Source organism: Centrocercus urophasianus, unplaced genomic scaffold (genome assembly GCF_019232065.1).
Source record: "Centrocercus urophasianus isolate 14NV4802_14NV808 unplaced genomic scaffold, USGS_Curo_1.0 seq_34, whole genome shotgun sequence".
In the NCBI taxonomy this organism is placed as follows: domain Eukaryota; kingdom Metazoa; phylum Chordata; class Aves; order Galliformes; family Phasianidae; genus Centrocercus; species Centrocercus urophasianus.
Window position 1 is genome coordinate 4,033,792 of NW_024884911.1, and position 18,902 is coordinate 4,052,693.

Sequence of the window (18,902 nt, forward strand, 5' to 3'; positions counted from 1 at the left end):
TCAGCACAAGGCGGAACAGGGGCTGGGGAGGGAGCCGGACTCGCAGGGCAGCCGGGATTTTTATTTTTTATTTTTTTTAATTATTATTATTATTATTTTATTATTATTTGGTGGGGATCGGAGAAGGGGAAGGGGCCGGGGAGCGGCCCGGCACCTCGGGGTGGGCTGCGGGCCGGTGGGGGTGGGAGACATGGACTCGCCGCCAGCCTTCGCCATGGACAAACCGTTCGCCCCCAGCACCGTGCGCGTTCCGGAGCCGCCCGAAAACCCTCAGAGCCGGAAAAACTTCAGCGTGAGCCATCTCCTCGACCTGGAGGAGGTGGCTGCCGGGATGAACGGGGCCCCCCCCGCCGGCCCCCCACCCTCCGCCGGCGGTAAGGCCATGCCGGAGCCGTCGGGAGGCAGCAGCGGCAGCGAGGCGGCACCCCAGGACGGTGAGTACGGACGTCCCGGGATGGGCCCCCCTCTACCCGCAGTCTCGGGGTGTGGGGTGGCCCCGCTGCCCCCTCTCCCACCCCCCCACCCCCCGGGCCGGGCTGAACGCAGGGGACAAAGGGGCGCCGGGTCCCCCCGATGTGGGATGGGGGCTGCTGTGGGGGCACCGACCCCGTGGGTTGTGGGGGTGGATTTGGGATATCTGTGGGATCGGAACCGCCGGAACACCGAAAGCACCCGACGGGGGGACGCGGGCACCGCATCGGCCGCCACCCCGCCGCCACCGGGACAGGACGGTGCCGAGCTCCCGGTACGTCCCGGGGCTGCTTGGCCCTCTCGGCGCTCCCCGCCCCTGTTCTCGGGCTCCGAGAGCGGAGGCGGCTCGGTGGGACCGGTGGAAATGAAAGCTGCGGGTCCCCGCCGCTGGCACCGGGACACCGGCACGGAGCTGCCTTTGTCCCAGCGCTCCCTTCGGGGCGGATAGGAGCCTGGTTGGGGACGGGCAGTGCCCCGGTGCTCCGGGTTTCGCTGCGTTCGGTCCCGGCACTTTTAGAAAGGGACAAATCGGCTTCACCCGGCTGCATCCCGGCTCCGGAGCGAGAAGGTTGGCCCCGACCCTGCGGCAAAGCCCAGCTCCGGGGGCACCTGGAGGCTCCCAAGAGCTCCCTCGGGTTGTAGGGTGGTGGAAGGGAGGAGGGGGTGGAAGTGCAGACCCTCTGCCTGCCCCCAGCTCGGATCCGGGACCCCCAAACCTGGCTTGGACTGGGATTTGGGCCCCATATCCGGGGTGCTGTTGGCTGTGCCGTGGGCCTGACCCGGTGTAGAGGGATGCTGCAGCCCCAGAGCTGCGGTGAGGGGATCCCAGGGGGAGTACGGTGGTCCTTGTGTCCCCTCCAGCACTCCCACGTTGTGATTTGGGTCAGAAGAATCCTTTTCCCAACCACATCTTATTCCCAGCACAACCAGAACCCCAACTCTGCCCTCTGCTTGGGATACTGATGGCTGGGTGCCAATTTCGGGACTGGCAGCTGAGATTTTTGGTGTTGTTTCCCATCCTTCCTCCTCTTCCCTTGGGTTTTGTTTGCACTTCCCGCATCGCCTTTGGGACTGTGAGGCTGTGAATGGGGCTGTACAATTGAAGGGGGGGGGGCTGTATGCAGCACGGCATAGTCTGGCTTTTTGGAAATCCGGCAGATCCTTCCAAGGCCATTTTTTACCCCTAAAAGCCCATTCCTCATGGGACAGAGGCCTTTTGGGGTTTGGCATCACTGGACAATATTCCCCTCTGGCACCTGTTTCTGTGAAGTTACGGGGATGAAGACACTGTGAGCATCTGGGATGCACCAACAACACAGTCAGGAGTGGAAGTGTTTCTTGTGACCCCAAATGGAGATGCCTGAGCGATGGGAACTGCAAGCAGCCTGCAGGAGGATGAACGAGGAAATGGAGCAAGAAAACCCCTGTTGGTGCAAACCTCAGGTTGTGGGACCCACTGCCCAGAGTCTGGGATGCAGTTTCCTAAACCAAGACCAGGATCATAAATACCACACAGCATTTGCATCTGCGACGCTCCTGGCATCAGTGTGACGACAACAGAGGAGCGTAACATTCTCTGTTACGGGCATCCTCAAGTGAAGGCATTTTCCCTCATCTTCCTCTCCACCATCACATCTTTTTCCCCTCTCAGATGCAGGCCAAGAGCTGCGCTGCTCGGCAGTGGAAGGAGTGCCAAAGAGGCAGTGAGGGATCATCCTTGTCCCCATCCTCATCCCCATCCTGTCCTCATCCTTATCCTCATCATCCCTCGGAGTGGTGCAGCGTCCCATCAAACTCTTCCACACAACTTCTGAGGTCTTGAAAGCTTGTTCACCTCCTTTCATTAGACTAACAAATAATGTGTAACGCGAAACATCTGTTAACAGCAGCCCTTAATGTTCTCAAGATGATAAAGCAGGAGGGTAATTTTAGCCAGCGGGCCTTGACTGATGGCTTTTCAAACAATGAACTTGCTTTTGGTGCTGCCTGGGGGTGGGAGTGGAGCTGGGCACTGTCTCAGATGGGTGCTTTGGGACTGTGCTGTTTGGGCTGCTCCCATAATGGATGGGAGTGGGTGATGGGATGGGGTGAGGGGGCCAGACCTGGGCAGAGTGGCTCATTCCCCATCCCATCACCTGAGTGCAGAGGGGAGAAATCGCCCTTGGTCCCTCTGTGCAGTGACAGGAGATGGTGCACCCGATGATGTTATGGTGAATTGGTTCTAATGTCATGAATGAGGGCGGGTGAGAAGGTAAACTGAAGTGAGGACCTGATGAGAGTGGAACGTGGCAAGGGATTGTTTCTGAGGTCAGGGCTGGGTGGTTGCTTCCAGCAGCCCACTGGGATGCTTTTCTGCTGGGCTTTTCCTGCCTTCCAAAATGCTGCATGTGGAGTCCCAATGTGGGGACACCTCAGCTGTGCCCACCAGACGATGCTGATGCCCAGTAAGGGCTGGGGCTGCCAGCACCCCATTTCATCCCCAGAGCTGAGAAGAGGCTGTCAGGCAGCCAGGCTGGGCTGTAGGATTTACATCACCCACAGTCCTGTGCTGCTCCCCAAAACAGCATCGTCTGTGAGTGCCTGTCTGCATTGACCACACGTGGCAGAGTCACGGTGGAACTGAAGGGGGGCTGAGGGATAAGGGCTCCTCGGTCCTTGTATGGCCATGCTGGGTGGCACACAGATCTGGGACAGGAGCAAGCCTTGCATGGCCGTGATGCCCACAGATGGAGTGTCACCATCGCTGTCCCCATTGCCAGCTTGGGGACATTGCCCACACCACGCAGGGATGGATGCACACCCCGGGACAGCTCACTTCTGTGCAGGGGGATGCTGTCTGTGCCCAGTGCCCAAGCCCAGCACTCACCCAATGCTGCAGCACCCATCGCCCGTATTGATTGATTAATTGATCATTGATGAATACCCTGCAATTAATCCAGACAGGCTCTGCTGTCAGGGATCTCCCGCCCCATTTGTTTGCACTTAATGTAGGGCTGGCGACATGTGAGGGGCTGGGAGCCTGACGTGTCCCAGTGCAGTGACTGATGAGTTCCAGCCACTTTGAGAAGCCGAGTGCATCCCTGTCAAAGAAATGAAGGGCTCTGGGGAAGGACCCACCTTAACCTGGCCCCCAGCCTGAGACATAGACCCTACAGTGAGGCTTCCCCTCCTCAAATGGGGACCATCCACCATTGTCACCCCACATTGCTGCCATGGGACCTGCTGCCCTATGGGTGGGCTGGGGCTGGTGCCCAGGTGTCCACGGAAAACCACAGACAGGCAGGAGTGATGCTTTTCCAATGGGACAAGCAGGGCAAGAGGCTGAGGTTGGGCTGATTTAGGTCAGAGCCTGTAGAAAGAACCCAGAAACAGCACAAACGGCTGCCAGGTGTGGGCAAAGAGGGATCCCATGTCTAAATGGGGTTTCTGCCAGGGGAATACCCCAGCACCAAACTTCCTCCATCCTCCTCTGTCCCCAAAAGATGCCATGGGCTCACTGTCACACTCCTCCCTACATGGCAGGGGATGCTCCTTGCCCTGGGCTGCATTCAGGCTCTATCAGACCAGCAACACCTGGGCTCTAATTTGGGTCAATTTGCACACAGATTGGCTGAGTACCCCCATAGGGGTTGCAGGACACCCCCTGCAGCGTGTGCCTGGAGGGAGAAAAATACTACACCAAGTGCCTGGCTCGGCCAGGAAAGTCCCATTACCCTCCCCCCCCAGTTCTCAGAGCAGTGATTTTTCTCTCCCTGGAGCAGTGATGCTCATAGGAACGGGGTTGAAAACCTTTTGTGGTGCTGTGAAGGGGACGGGGGGTGCAGTGGGGATGTGGGGGTTTGCCCCGCTCCATCAGGAACCCCTGCAGCCCCATGGGCACGGGGACACCTCGCTGCCCCCCGGCTGTTGTGTCTGCTGTGATCAGGAACAGCTCAGGGCGAGACTATTTCCCCTCTCCTTTTGGGCTGTTATTTCAGGGAACGGGGCTGATTCACGGGAAAAATATGAAATTTCGACTCCGCGTGGCCAAGATGGGCGAATTTCAACGAATCAGCATTTTAAGAGAGCCTGGGCGTGTGTCTGTAGCTGGGAGGCTGATGAAATGATTTAGGGCTTTGAGGCTGCCTCGTTAGGAACCCTTCCTCCCTCCCAGGGAGCGGGGCTGTCACCCCCTTCCCCAGCGCTGCTTTCCTCCGGCAGTGGGCAATTTCTTCACCCCCTCCCCATGTTGGGGCTGGGAAGTGATGGAGCTGAAGGGATGGGGCTGAGGGCAGGATGGGGCCAGCTGCTTTACTGTGGTGAAGTCCCCTGATTGGCATCGGGTCCCCATCTGCAGCTGGAAGGGTTTATCCTACAGGGGTGGGGGAGGGAGCGGGGCTGGGATAGCATCATTGTGCTGTGGGGAAGCCCAGAGCATCCTTTAAAATGAGACAGGAGGGGTCAGGGAATGGGGATGGGAATGGATGTGGGTTCGTCATGGATCTCTTTGGTGCAGGGCACTGGTGGGCAGGGGTCCCCTGCATGGGGTCAGCACTGTCTGAGGAGGATAGGAATGGGAAACCCCATAGGAAAGATCTGAGAGGGGCTTTCAAGGCAATTTCCAGTGCCCACAGAAGAGGGACACCCTCAAATTTTTGGAGATATTTTTCTAAAGCCCCCACCCTTGATGCATTCCCATCATTTCCCCACGCAGAGACCTTCCCTTCTCAGCACCCCGCTCTGGCCCAAGGGATCACCCAGTGTAAAGACTGCTGGGGAGCACTGGAGGGACACCAGAAAACCTTGGAGGGGGAGGGGAGGTGAGGATCAAACCCTCCTGAGCAGTGTGGGGGAAAAAGAAGATGATGCGTTTGGGAACAGGGGGGAGGTTGGGGCTAAAGGGGACACTTTGGAGAGCACGTTGCCCCATCCCAGACTGGGGACACGAGGATGATGCAGCGCAGCCCCCACCCTGCAGCCCTTCTCTGGGTGATGCATGGCACCGGGAGGCTGCTAATTGAGCTGGAGGACTAACGAGGTGCCCCCCGTGCTGTGGGGAGAAGCCGTGGAGCTCCGCAGCCTTCAGAAAGCGGCAGCGGCAGCCGCCATCCCCCTCCCTTCCCTCCTCTTCCCCCTTTGGAGCGGGTATAATAAAGCAGCTTTTCAGCTGCGGCTGCAGTGATAGATCAGGAAGAATTGTATGAGTCTATTAAAGTCTGTGCGTCTCCGAATGGAGACTGCGGCTAAGCCAGGCGCCAGGCGCTCGCATTGAACCAGATGTGCTCAGGCGCCGTCCTTTCCAGCCACTGCAGCTGAGAGGCTGCCGCCTTCACACGCGAGGAAACTGGCGTGCACATGGCAGGGGAGCGGGGGAGCACATGGCAGGAGGGGTGCGGGGGGGGCACGGCCCTCCTGGCACAGCTCTGGGGCTGGGGGGGGATGCAGAAAGGTGGGGAGAGGGCACTGCTGCAGGGGTTGTGGCTCCCCGGGGCATGGTGGTGTCAGGGAGGGGGTTGAATTGCACCCAAAAGTGTAGAGCGTTGATGGTGAAGGGAGAGTTGCATTGAGTACCAGCTGTGCAAGTTATGGATCTGGGGGGGTTGCACTGTGCCCGGAGCTGTACAGGACGTTGCAGTGTTCAGGGGGTGTTGCATTGCACCTGGGGCTGTGCAAAGTATTGATGGGGGGGTTGCATTGCACACAAGCTGTGCAGGGTGTTGCAATGTTGAGGGGGGAGTTGCACTGCACACAAGCTGTGCAGGACATTGCATTAAGATGGAGGGGATGTTGTATTGCACCGTGAGCTGTGCAGAACATTGATGGGGAGGTTGTGTTGCACCCTGAGCCATGCAAGGGGACTGCGTTGCCCCCAGGGGACACAGAGCATTGCAGGGCTGGGCTGGGCACCCCGAGCTGTGCAGGGCACTGTGACAGGGACAGCAATGTGGCAGTGCAGCCCCTGTGAGCAGGGAATGAATGGGGGGGGGGGGTCCTGCTGCACCCCGGAGCACATGGATCAGCGTGGCTGCGTGGCCGTTGCTATGGGACACCCATTCCCATCCATTTTCAGTTTGGTAGCCACGTGTCTGTGATCTGGGGGTTGTAAAGACCTCAGGGGGAAATTTTAAATGAAGGAAAATAAAACCAGCCCCCCTCAACCCCCCCCCCCCCAAAAAAAAAACAACCCACCAACTCCCTGTTTTTGTTTAAATTAAAAGAGTCTGAAGTGTTTCTATTAGTATTAGAGGTTTATAAAACCGAAACAAATGTCAGAATAGAACCACCAGTCACCATCCCCTTCGTGCTCCAACCCCAACAAGTTGTGTGTCACGGTTTTCCATGGCTGCTCTGTATCGTGACATCATACAGTCAGATCCCTATCGTGACAGATCATGCAGATCTGTCAAAGCCTTTGGGGGGGCACGTTGTGTTCTATGGGATTTGTGAGTGAGCACCCAGAGGTGGCTGAGCTGTGCCCTGCACCAATGCCAGCATGACCACACTGCACTTCTGGGTGGGTTCGAGGGGTCTGAGCGTGGCAGGGAGACAGAAGGGATGGCAGTGGTGAGATGGACAGAGGAATCTCAGCTCTGAGGTGCTGTGTGTGAGCAGGACCCCAATGCAGCCCCCCCTCATCCCCCAGAATCGTCCTACCTGCATCCAGTGGGGCTGCGTGTCAACCCGCAAACAGTTAAATGGGTTTGGTCTGGGGGAAAGCAAAATAAAAAAAAAGGAGAAAAAAAAAAAGGAGAAAAGATACGAGCCACTTATTAAAATGAATGTTTTACAATAAATTTGGCAAGGGGCCACCGACCTCAAATGAAAACCAGACCGAAGGACGGCAACGCTGCTCGCTGGAGAGGGTTTGTGTGATGAGTGTGTGCGTGCCCATGGGGTGCTCCTCAGAGTGGGGCATGGGGACAGGGGCTCACAGCTACCGTCACACCACCCCAATGTATTGGTGACCCCATCCCGGGATGCTCCAGAGGTGGCTGTGGGCTGTAGGATGGGTTTGGGGCAGGTGGTTGGTGTTGGAATGGGGCATTTGGTGGCATCTCCAGCTGGAAAACACCCATTTGGCTGCAGAAAAGTAAAGATGGGGGGAGTGGGTGCCAGGGTCTGGTGCTGGTGCCCCAGCTGCCTGAGGGAGCGTCCCGTGGGGCTGTCCCCTGGTCCCCATATGCTCTCTTCCTTCGATCTTGGCAATGACTCTGATGCAATTAGGGCTGTGCGCTAACCTGGAGGGCTGGTGTTGGGTTTCAGTGCCAGATGCCATCAGGGCGGCCTCGCTATGGGCTTTTGCTTATTAAATTTCAAGAAATCACCTTTTTTTTTTTTTTTTTTTTTTTTCTAACTTTTTTGCCGTGGGGGAGGAAGGCTGAGATTGCCATGCCAGGAGTCTCTGGCTGGGAGCCAGCCACTCCTGCTATGCAGCCCTGCCTGATTAGTTGTATGTCCTCAACACCATGTCACTCTCCCTGTACCTGGATGGGCACCTCCAGGGAGAAGCACTTCGCAGTCAGAGCTTTCAGCAGAGCTTTGCTGTTGCAGGATGGTGAGGTCTGTCCCAGCATCACCCATCCCAGCACTGTCCATCCCCAAATCCCATCCCGCTGCAGCTCCGGTGCTCTCCCAGCCCTGTCCATTCCTGCATCCCCCACTTCCCAGGGCCTGAGCAGAGCATTTCCTCGTGCACTGCTCACACATCTGTTAGCTATCATGGTGCTGCCAGGCTCTGCGCTCAGCTATTTCAATGCGCGACACCAACAGTGCTGGGAAGCAGCAAGGCTGCAGCTTGGCTGGGTGCTCTGTGTGTTCACGGTGCTCTTGTGGGCCCCCAAAGCCTCATGTGATGCTGCAGCTGATGGCTTCGGGGGGGGGATATGGCACACACAGCACTGAGCCCAAGGGATGCACACTGTGGGTGCCCTGAGTTGGTGCCACCCTGCAGCCCTGCAGCCACATGGGATGGGGTTTTCTCCCCATGGTGGGCTTGTTCTGGTGAAGGGAAAGGGAAGATCAGGCCCTCAGCCTTGGGTAAACCCAACAAGCTCCATTCTGGTTCCCAAATGCTGGTGACCCACATGATTCCACCATGCTTCTTGCACTAGAGACAGGCTGTGCCAAAAAGCAGCTTTGTCCTGCACAGCAGCTGGCAGAAGGCTCCAAGCACAGCCCTGCAGGGATGCAGAATGATGCCAAGGACCCCCCCAGTTCAATTGGGCATTTGGGCCACGATGGGTGCCCACACCACCCCCAGCGATGGGGGATGCTCACAGAGCACCTCTGTGCAGGATGCTGTCCAAACCCATCCATCTGCAGTGCTGGGTGGTTGCTGGCTGGTGCAGCGGCAGCCCCATGACCATAAAGCAGCCAGCTGCTGCCTGTCAGTGAGTGGAGCTAAGACCCTCCCGGGACGGCCTTGGCCTCTTTTTTGGTACGGGCTTTTTGCTGCTCCTTTATAACAGAGACACTTTTCCCCCAGCAAAACTGGCAGCCTGTAAAAACGTGTCAGCGTTTCAGTTTTTTCACAATTAATGAGGTGAAACATCCTCGGAAACATTTCGCTGTAATGTTTCTCCGGTAGCTGAGACTTACCCCTCTCTTAAATTTTTAACGTCCGCCACTTGATCCGAGAAAGTTTCCTTCGGACTCAGCACATTTGGACCCCCCCAGTCTCTCCTGCTCTCATTGAGCTTCTGGATTTCTGGGATACAGGGAGCTGGGGCTGGGCTGGAGGGACAGGGAGTGGCCGTGGGATGGGATGGGGCAGCAGGAGAGCCTCAAGGAGGTTGGCAGCCCCAGACCCCCGTCCCCGTGCCCTTGGGATGCTCCTGAGGTGGGTTCGGATGATGCAGCAAAGGGTCCTGAGCAAAGGCTGCTTCTCACCTTCCTTGGGCTTTTGGAGGTGATTTGGGGATATCAGCACCAGCAGTGGGGTGGGTGCTTCCCATCTTTGCTCCTGTGCCCCAGCAGGGGACAGACCCCATCCCCGCTGTGTCTCCATCCTCTGCCACGCTCATGGCCAAGCACAAAACCAACGCAATGTGCCCACACCTTCAGCCCGTGAGCTGTGGGGAAAAGGGATCTGGAGCACGGGGAACCCCCAGGGGGTGGAAATTCCCAGGGCAGAGAGCTCTGCTCAACCCCATCACGACCTCATGGGCAGTGCTTCCAAGGAACCGGTTAATGGAGCACATGGAGCTCGCTGGACGTCATCGCTGGAGCACGCCTCACTTCCCTGGAGTATATAAAGGGATGAAGGGAGTCCACATGTTTACCGAGAGAGACCATGGGAGAAACGAAAGACATTGTTTTTCCAAAGGATTTCTTGGCTGTAAAAGTCCTCCACCACCCTGCGGCTTCCCTGATGAAGGCCCAGCGTTAATTTGTTAAATCCACATCAAGTGCCCGGAGAACCAGTTGTTTATTTTTGCTAATTCAGCCGGCCGAGATCAAATTGGGGTTTTATTTGTTAAGGATAAACCTTAATTAATAAAAGCTATTTATTTGGTTAGAGCCGGCTGCAGCCTGAGGGTCAGATATGCCATGATCATTATTTCAAGTAAAACAAACCCAAAACGTCTCTCAACAGTTTGAAAAACGTAGAAACTTAGAGGGCTGAATTTATTTGTCTTAGGAAGAATTTACAGCTAATTCCCTCCAGGCTATTTCAACCCTTAAATTATACCCGAGAAGAAGAAAGAAGGAAGGAAAAAAAAAAAAGCCAACACAAAAATGCCATTCCAGGAGGAGCAGGAAAGTAAATGGTACTGCAGATTGGATCACCTGGGGGGGGGGGGAAGTTGGAATTTCAGGCTTAAAGGTCTTTGGCAAACAAGTGGAACGTGCGAAATAATGCAACGGCGAAAAGCTGCATCCTGTATGGGGTTCTGGGGGTTGGTGATGGGAAATGGAAGATGTGAGCATCCCAGAGAGGTGGGGATGGCATCACTGGGTGCTGGAGGTTGGAAGTCAAAGCAGAGCTGGGGTGGAAATCCAGCACCAGCATCTGTGCTGCAGTGCGCATCACCCACTTACAGCCCTCACCGGTGGCCGGTCTGGGGCTCCTGACACATCATTGCTATGGAAAACACAGGGAAAGAGGGCAAGAGCTGGAAAAGCGAGCTTGCTCCGTGCTCAGCTAAATCAACAAACCCTGACCCAGCAGCACTGGGGCCATTGGTTTTGCAAATGGTGCATGACCATGCGCTCCCCGCTCTGCTCTGCGGGGCTGTTCTCAGTGGTCTTGGTGTCCTGGGGGCTGGAACCATGGGACACGTCCTGCCATGAGCCATGGGGCTGCTGAGCCCCCCCCATCCTTCCATCCCCAACGTCATCCTTCATTATTCAGTAACGTTATCCCTCCGTTTCTCCCTTTCCCCTGCATTTGTTTTTCTCCCTTCGGCGGAAATTGTAATCAGTGGAAAGTAAATACACCAAAGGGAAAGCGGGAGTTGCTGAGAGGTCCCCTCTGACCACTGCTTGGACAATCAAGCCAATGCCTCCACCACACTGCTATCAACCCCCCCAAATTATAGCTGACAAATGCAAGGGTTTGGCTTTCACCAAAATCTCCCCCCAGCCACCTCAAGTAATGTTTTTTGGGGGCGAAAGCGACACGTTGTTGAGCTGTTTTTGACTTTGGGCAACTAAACGGCTCTTATTCTTGGAAACACATCAGGGTGCAGAAATGTTATTCCCCTGTGAAGGTTATGGTGAATTTGGCCGTGGTGAATTTTGCTCCCCTGGTGAGTAGCAGGGCAGTTTGTGATGCTCATCTCTGTAAATCTATCCTTGTTTATCCTTTATGGAAGTGGTGACTGCCGCCAGCGAGGGCAGCGTTTATCTGGTCCTGTGGTCCCATGGCTGGGAAGGGCTCCATGGTGGGGTTGATGGGGACAAGACGCGCGTTCATCACTGAGCCTCATCTCCAAGCACAGCAGAGGACGTGGGCATTTAAGGAGAGGAGATTTAAGAAATCCTATTTTCTCTCAGCCAATTTAAGGCAGGCAAGAGAAGCCATCACTTATGGAAAAGTCATAAAATCACAGAGTCAGTCGGGTTGGAAAAGCCCTCACAGATCCCCATGCCCAGCCCATCCCCCCATGCCCACATCTCCACTGGAACACTTCCATGGACGGTGACCCCCAACCCCAGGCCAGTCTTTGCCACTGCATCACCATTCTTTCTGGGCACAATTTTTCCCTACTATCCAACCTGAGCTTCAGATCCAACAGCCAGAATTTATACCAGGATGAAAATCAAAGGGGGTTAATTAATTTTATTTATACATTTCATCGGATTCTGTTGAGGGCCGTTGGCTTCTAACCCCAGGGCTTTGACCCAAGCTTTGGTCCCATTCACTGCTGGATCCTGCTGATGGCACCCAGCTCAGTCCCAGCCCTGGGAAGCTCTGGATCAACCACGGCTGGACTCCGTGTATTTTAATCCGGCATCTCGTTCGCTCGCTGAGGAAAAACAGGACCAAAAAAGGAGTTTAACTAAAAGGGGCAACTGGAAAGCGGAGACGGGCAGAGCATTTGGAGCAGCAGAAACGAGAGCTGGAGGGAATCTGGGGAATTTTATTTGTGAGCCTTCACGCGGACTGCGGCAAAGAGCAGCCTGCATTCTCCCGGCTGGGAAAGAGGCCCTGAACCCGTGCGTATCTCAGGCACCAGCCCTCACCCTACCGAGAAGATCGTGTCCCATCTCGGGCTGCGTGGGCCATTCCTGGCACAAAGAGACCGGAGGGTCTCTTGAGAACCTGATGGCAGAGGTTTTATGGTTATTCATAATTATAGGCCAAGATGATCTCAAAACTTCTAATTTCTTCCTGCTCGGTATTGCCTCGAAGAAGGAGAATTAATATCCCATCCAGCAGATTTTGTTCCTTGCTCAAGAATCATCCCCAAATGCTGTGGTTTTTTTTTTGCTGTGCCCAAATGCACATCTATTTAATAACTACCAAGATAGTTTATTAGCAAGTATTTATTTCCTCTGCACACTCAGGGAGCAGTAATTCCTGCCATCGCGGCCTCTGCATGGATACAGAACAGAAAACCCCAATATAACCCTGCTATGAATCAGAGCGATGCCATAAAACTATTAACATCTCAAATAATTCCAAAATACTTTCCCACCAGTAGGTACAGATTGGATCCAGATGCTTTATTAATGGAAAAAAATAATTACCCAGTACCTCCACGAGGAATACCAACAGCAAGATGTCTTTCCCGTGAAGGCAGGGATTGGGTATCAATTCTTTTTCCCGTAAGTTTGCCTAAATTTGATGACTTTAGCGACAAAAAATCAGATTTATCTCAGCCTGGCAAAAAGCCCAAGGTTGATGTGGTGAAACCAATCTGCGTCCTACACTTGGTGCTTCCATAGGCAAGCAAAGGCAGAAACAAGCGTGGAGGAAGCTGAGCTCCGAGAGCTGTGGTTGTGTTTGCTCCTGGTGTGTGGATGAGGTTGGGTTCCACATGCTGCAGCTCCGCGGGTTGATGGGGATGGGAGATCTCTGAGATGTTTCGTGGTTGAATTCGTTGCTGTCTTTGAAGACTGAATCATTAGAAGCTGGGTTCTGCGGAGTCTCACGGGGCTTTTGCTGTGATTTCCCCCAGGTGAGAGCCTGAGCCCGAGCCGTGGAGTGGCCAAGAGGAAGAAGAAGCAGAGGAGGAACCGCACCACGTTCAACAGCAGCCAACTGCAGGCTCTGGAGAGGGTCTTTGAGCGGACGCATTACCCTGACGCCTTCGTGCGGGAGGAGCTGGCCAGGAGGGTGAACCTCAGCGAGGCGAGAGTCCAGGTGGGATAGACATCTCCACCTCCATCCCCACACAGCACCAGGGTCTGGGAGGTGGGAAGGACAATGGGGACATCTCCGCTCAACCCAGGCCTTGTTAACACCTCCCCTTCCCTTCTCAGGTTTGGTTTCAGAACCGGAGGGCCAAGTTTCGCCGTAACGAGAGGGCGATGTTGGCCAACAGATCGGCGTCGCTCCTCAAGTCCTACAGCCAGGAAGCTGCCATCGAGCAGCCCATGGCACCGCGGCCCACCGCGCTCAGCCCCGAGTACCTCTCGTGGAGCAGCTCCTCCCCATACAGGTGGGTGCAGGACGTGGGACCACCCCCATCTCCCTGGGAGCCCTGTGCTGTTGGTGGGGAGGCAAAGAGCTTTGCAGGGCTAACGGAGTGAGAGGTGGGATGTCACTGGGGGCTACCTTGGGAACTCCTGCCGGCCCCCCGCAAGCGTTTTCTGGATGGGAGGACGCCTGGTCCTCATGAGGGACCCTCTTGGCCTGCACTGACCCTTCCCACATCCTAACCCAAGAGGGAGAGCGGGACCCTTCAGTTCCCAGCTCTCCAAAAGCGGAGGGCATGGCTTCCTGGCACATACTTTGAGGGGTTCCCACATGCAGACAGCCACATAAAAATGCTACAGAGCTCTTGTGGGAGACGCCCAAGAGGGAGCCGCCAACGCAGCCTGGGAAGCCAGTGGGATGTGTGGGCTCCCCATGGGCTGTATCTCACCCCGCTCCGCTCCCCCCGCAGCACTGTGCCGTCCTACAGCTCCAGCGGGACCGCGACGCCCACCCAAGGGGTGAACATGGCCAACAGCATCGCCAGCCTGCGCCTCAAAGCCAAAGAGTTCAGCCTGCATCAGAACCAAGTGCCGACTGTGAACTGACCGGGGAAAATCCCCATGGCCTCATCCAGGACTCGACGTGGGGATCCTGTACTGATCGGCACCAACCCGCTGCCCGCCCCACGCACTGCTCGTCTGATGTCCCAGCACCTCTCCTCTCCTCTTCCCTCTTGAAGGTGGCGTCAAGTCCCAGTCTGAAGTGGCACATCGCTATAGCCACATATGGAGCAAACTTGGTTAGAAACTTGCTTTTCTGCACACCCTTATAATAAAGGCTATATATACACACACATACCCCCCACGCGCTCTTCGAGGACAAACAGACTTACCAAGCGAACAAGAATTTGCTTCCAAACATGGAAGGATCTTGGACTTTTGGATTTGACCAATTTGGGTATCTTGCCTGGAGAGCCAAAGAGTTATTGGGTCTTCTCCTCCCACAGGGAGGGCACGCAGCGCTGGGATGATCGCGATGCTGCACGATGCCAATTTTTTGAGCCCCCCTTTATGCTGGCCCTTCACCTCCTCATGCACTGCCAGCCACGGGGCTCAGTGGGACCATTGAAAGCCAACAGCTGCGTCCTGGTGCCGTAAACTGGGGGGGGAACACATCGCCGCGCCCCATCCAGGCACCACCACCCCACATCTGCGGGTTTGCCAGCAGTTCTGCAGAGCCCCAGGTCATTGAACCAGCCCAGGGAAAGAGAAAATTGGAAAAAGCTGTTGGTTTCAGCTGAGTAGGCGGCTCCCAGTGCTTCGTGCCAAGGGCAGAGCAGGCTTCGTCTTCCGGAGGCACAGCATCCCCAGCGGCCGCTCTGCAGATGGGCCACAGAATGAGGGGCTGGAGGCTCCATGGGGTGTTTTCTATGTTTCTGAATAAAGGAAACTGTATTCCCCACCACACCACACAGCCCGGTGAAGGGGCTCTCAATTACAGGGTGGGCAGAAAACTTCCCTGCAGCAACGTGGGATGAGCCGGCGCTGGGGCAATAGGGGATTGACCCCATGGACAAAGCCAGTGGAGTGCTCCTCCCTCACCCACTGCAAGGAGCAGCAGCCAAGCAGCCAACCAAACCTATTCTAGGAGGGCTTTGTCCAGCCAGCATGGTGGGGCCAATAACAAGTGAATGTAGCATTGGACCCAAGGATGGCCACGACAGCCATCGAGATCAACACCCATCAGTATGCGATGCCAGGCCAAAAGCACCCAAACCACTTTGTATACAACCCAAGAGCCCCCACATCCTGCCCACAGGAGCTTTCTCTCCCTTTCTTACCAAGGAAAACCACATCTGGTCCTTGATGGCCATGGTGTCCCCTGGATGTGCCAAGCGGGGAGGGCAGAGCTCCTCAGAGTGCTGCAGTGAGACTTCATGGGGATCCCACAGCGCTGAGCACTGCCATGTGGGCAGAGGAGCCCCTGTAGAGCAAAGCCCCCACCCCAAGGAACGGCACTGGGCCGGGGGGTCCCATTCCCATGGAAAGCATAGGGCTCTTCTTTTTTTTTTTGGTTATACAAGACGAAACCACAGGGATATAAATGTCGCTGCCTCTTTGAGAGCATTAATGAAAATAAACCCATTTAATAGTTTGCAGATGCCGTTTCTGTAAACCTAAAAAAAGCAGGGAATAAATATTTCTTCACTAAATATCTATATGTATATATATATTTGAAAACATGCGTTCCTAATCTTTGGGCCCCTCCCTCGCCACGCTCTTGGCTGCTTAAGGCGGAGCATCACTCAGCATCACAGCCTCACCGAGAGGGAAATCAGGGATCGTGGTCATGTCATCTGAGCTCTCTCCCTTTTCTATCTGTACATTGCAATGGCTTGTTACAAGATCCACAGTCGACTTTTGATTATTATTATTATTTTTTTTTTTTGCATGTCTGTATTTTTTTGGAATTTTTTTGTAAAGGTTTTTTTGGTTTTGTTTTGTTTTTTGTTTTGTAAAAACAACTCTTGTGAAATAATGGAGGAATAAATATTTTACTGAGTAGAGATGTGTCTGTGCATGCAGAGCAGTGCTCACACCATTGGGGAGGGGGGGTAACGTTGGGGCCCCATAGGAGGCAGGGAAACTCGGTCCCACATCCCAGTCCTACTGCTGGGCACAGGGGCTGGAAGTGCTGAACCCCCACAGCCAGGAGATCCCCCCAAAGCAGCACTGGGCATCCATGCTATCAGAACAACATCTCCTCCAGCACTGTGGCAGTGGGCTGAGGAGGGATGGGGCCAGGGGCAGAGCTCCTCACTGCTAAGTTGTCAGTTTCCATCCTGCAGCACAAATATGGGTGAAAGCCTTTGAGCACTCAGTAGTGCTCAATCATGGGCAAGCATCTGCTGCAGAAGTCCTGCTGGGATGCGCAATCATCTGCAGTCACAGCAGAGACCAGCATGTGGCCCAGCCTTGAGAACCAGGCAGGAGATACAGAAAGGAGATGTAGACGTGCTCAGAGGAGGTGGTCTCTCATGGCACACTGCACTCAGAGCATGGACTCAGCGAGGGCTGAGCATCGCCAGTGCCAGGAGCTCACATCAGCACCAAGTGCAGCTCTTCCAGGCTCCATCCTTTGCACCGAGGTGGGCAGCACCACAGTGAGTCAGGTTCTGCAGCCTGCTAGCTAACATGGACCAGAAGGGCAGGAACATATGAATGAGCCACATAGGAATGAGCTGCAGGATCTGAGCTATGAAGTGGCAGGAAAAATGCAAGAGGTGCTTATGGAACCTGATGCTATTGCACAGGAGCATCAGGTTAACAGAGATCAAAATGAGCAAACAAGTGTTAGGAGTGCCCAGGAAAAGGTTAGAAAGTGTCCTCACAGCTGTCATGGAAAGCCACAGCACAGCTATGGCCTGAAATCCATCACCTCAAGATGCTGCAGCGGTCAAAGGTGTAAAATGGATTTGGAGAGGGCCAAGAAGTTAATGGTGGGTGGGACTGTGGCAGCAAAACATGGCCTGGATCTAACTGCAGAAGACCCTTTGAGGTGAAGATCTTACTGCTGCTCCCAGGGCAGATTCTCCGTTGACTCATGACTATTTGCTGCTAGAAATATGTCATTTATTTCTTGCCTGTGCCATCCCAGCTCCATTTCAGCTCCTGTTAGAGCAGGAGGTCCTAACCCATGGTCTGAGGGCTCCTGGGAGACAGGAGCAGGGAGAACCACAGCCTGACTCCCTGCAATGAGACACCCAGGGTCAGAGCTGAACAGAGCTGTGAGCACCTGATGGAGCTGTGGGTGTCCCTGTTCACTGCAGGGAGCTGAACCAGAAGACTTCTAAGTGTCCCTTCCGACTCAGTAGATCACAGGGATGGATTTGCCACCTCTCCATCATCCAGCACAGACTCACTTCTCCTCCTTCTGCTTTCTGGTCTCCATCCACACACCATTGCTTTCGTTGGAAGGCTGCAAGAACGTTGGTTGCAGATTGCATTTACTCCCCTGCAGCAGCTGCTTTGCATCCAGCTGACTCCCAGATGAGCTCTCAGCTGATGAAGGACCTCTCTCCCTTTGTCCCAGATCCTGCAGCCCTGTACTGCCTGAGTTTTCCCTACTGACCAAAAAAAACCACGTATCCCAGCCAGGTTACCCACAGCTTCTTTCTAAACCCCCCCCAAAAAGCCACCCCACGGCTTCCCCGTCCCCAGGTCGGAGCCGCCCAGACCCCAAACCCCCGCCGTCCCCCCGGCACAGCGCTGTCCCCGGGCTGTGCGTCGCACGGCCACACGGGGGCGCTGCGGCTCCGCGTTGCTCAGCGCTGTCCCCAGGCTGGACGCGGGGCTGGGGACGCGGTTGGTGCCGCCGGCATTCCTGCACCCGTGGGGCGGCGTGTCGTGGGTCTGACTGCAAGACGCAAGAACAGCATTTCCTCAAGGGGATTTGCATGGCGAAGCCCCACCGTGAGGAGGAGTAAGAGCAGAGCCTGAGGTTAGAGGTGACCTGGGCTGAGGTGTCCGGAAGGTGCAGGAAGGGCAGGGATGTGTCGCTGGGTCCGCACTTGCTTCCCCCATCCCACCTTCAGATTCCTCGGGTTCGGTGTCGTTGGAGAGGAAGACACGCTGGCGGAGTGAATCACACCCAAATCTTTAAGCACCGAACTTGGCAGACGTGCGATCCCAGGTGGGTTTTGCTGCATTACCGTTTCAGCTGTAAGCCAGGTGTGAGAAACAAATGGTTGGCACAGCTCAAGCACTCGTGGGTACAGCCACCAGTGCCTCCCTCTGAGAGCTGCAGGGGACACTGGGGACACCATCCTGCTTCGGGGGACAGCAGCCTGACATGCCCTTAGGAATAAAGCAGGGCACAAGTCTGCTCCTCATGTTGATGCACCGCAGCAGTGCAGTCCCAGCTCCAGTTCTGGCCATGCGGGGACGAGTTGGGCTCCATCCACGCTCCCATCAGCTCCCAGCATTTCAAAATAGGCTCAGTGGCTGTGCCTCTTTGAAATTTGCCTCGTGGGCCTTTTCTATTTGTTTTTTTGAAGGCATTAGAGTTCACATTCCCAAGCTTTTCCCCCTGCAGCCAGTACAGCAGGGTTTATTTTTTTTTAATAAAGAAAGAAGTAAGCAGAGCTCTGCAAATAACCTCAGCTTCCCTGAGCAGGGCATCACCCCCAGGCATTGGATAGGGGTTAGAGGGGGCTCTTAGATTTTCCTTCCCACCCCAAAGCCCCAATCCCCACAGCTACATCCCTACACACAGCAGCACGGACTGGATGGAGTCCATCTTATAAAGCACCGCCTTTCTTAGTGGAAAACAAGAAGTAGTGAGGGGAAAAAAATCTGTCACGTGG

General features: G+C 55.2%; 1 protein-coding gene across 1 annotated transcript; it reads left to right on the forward strand.

The window, feature by feature from the left end:
• Positions 1-190: 190 nt before the first annotated feature.
• Positions 191-16,018, forward strand: PRRX2 (paired related homeobox 2). The gene is made up of 4 exons (XM_042830811.1): positions 191-434; positions 13,077-13,261; positions 13,381-13,559; positions 14,007-16,018. Exons 1-4 carry the CDS (start codon positions 191-193, stop codon positions 14,140-14,142), a joined length of 744 nt encoding a protein of 247 aa, XP_042686745.1. The 3' UTR covers positions 14,143-16,018.
• The last annotated feature ends 2,884 nt before the right edge of the window (positions 16,019-18,902 follow it).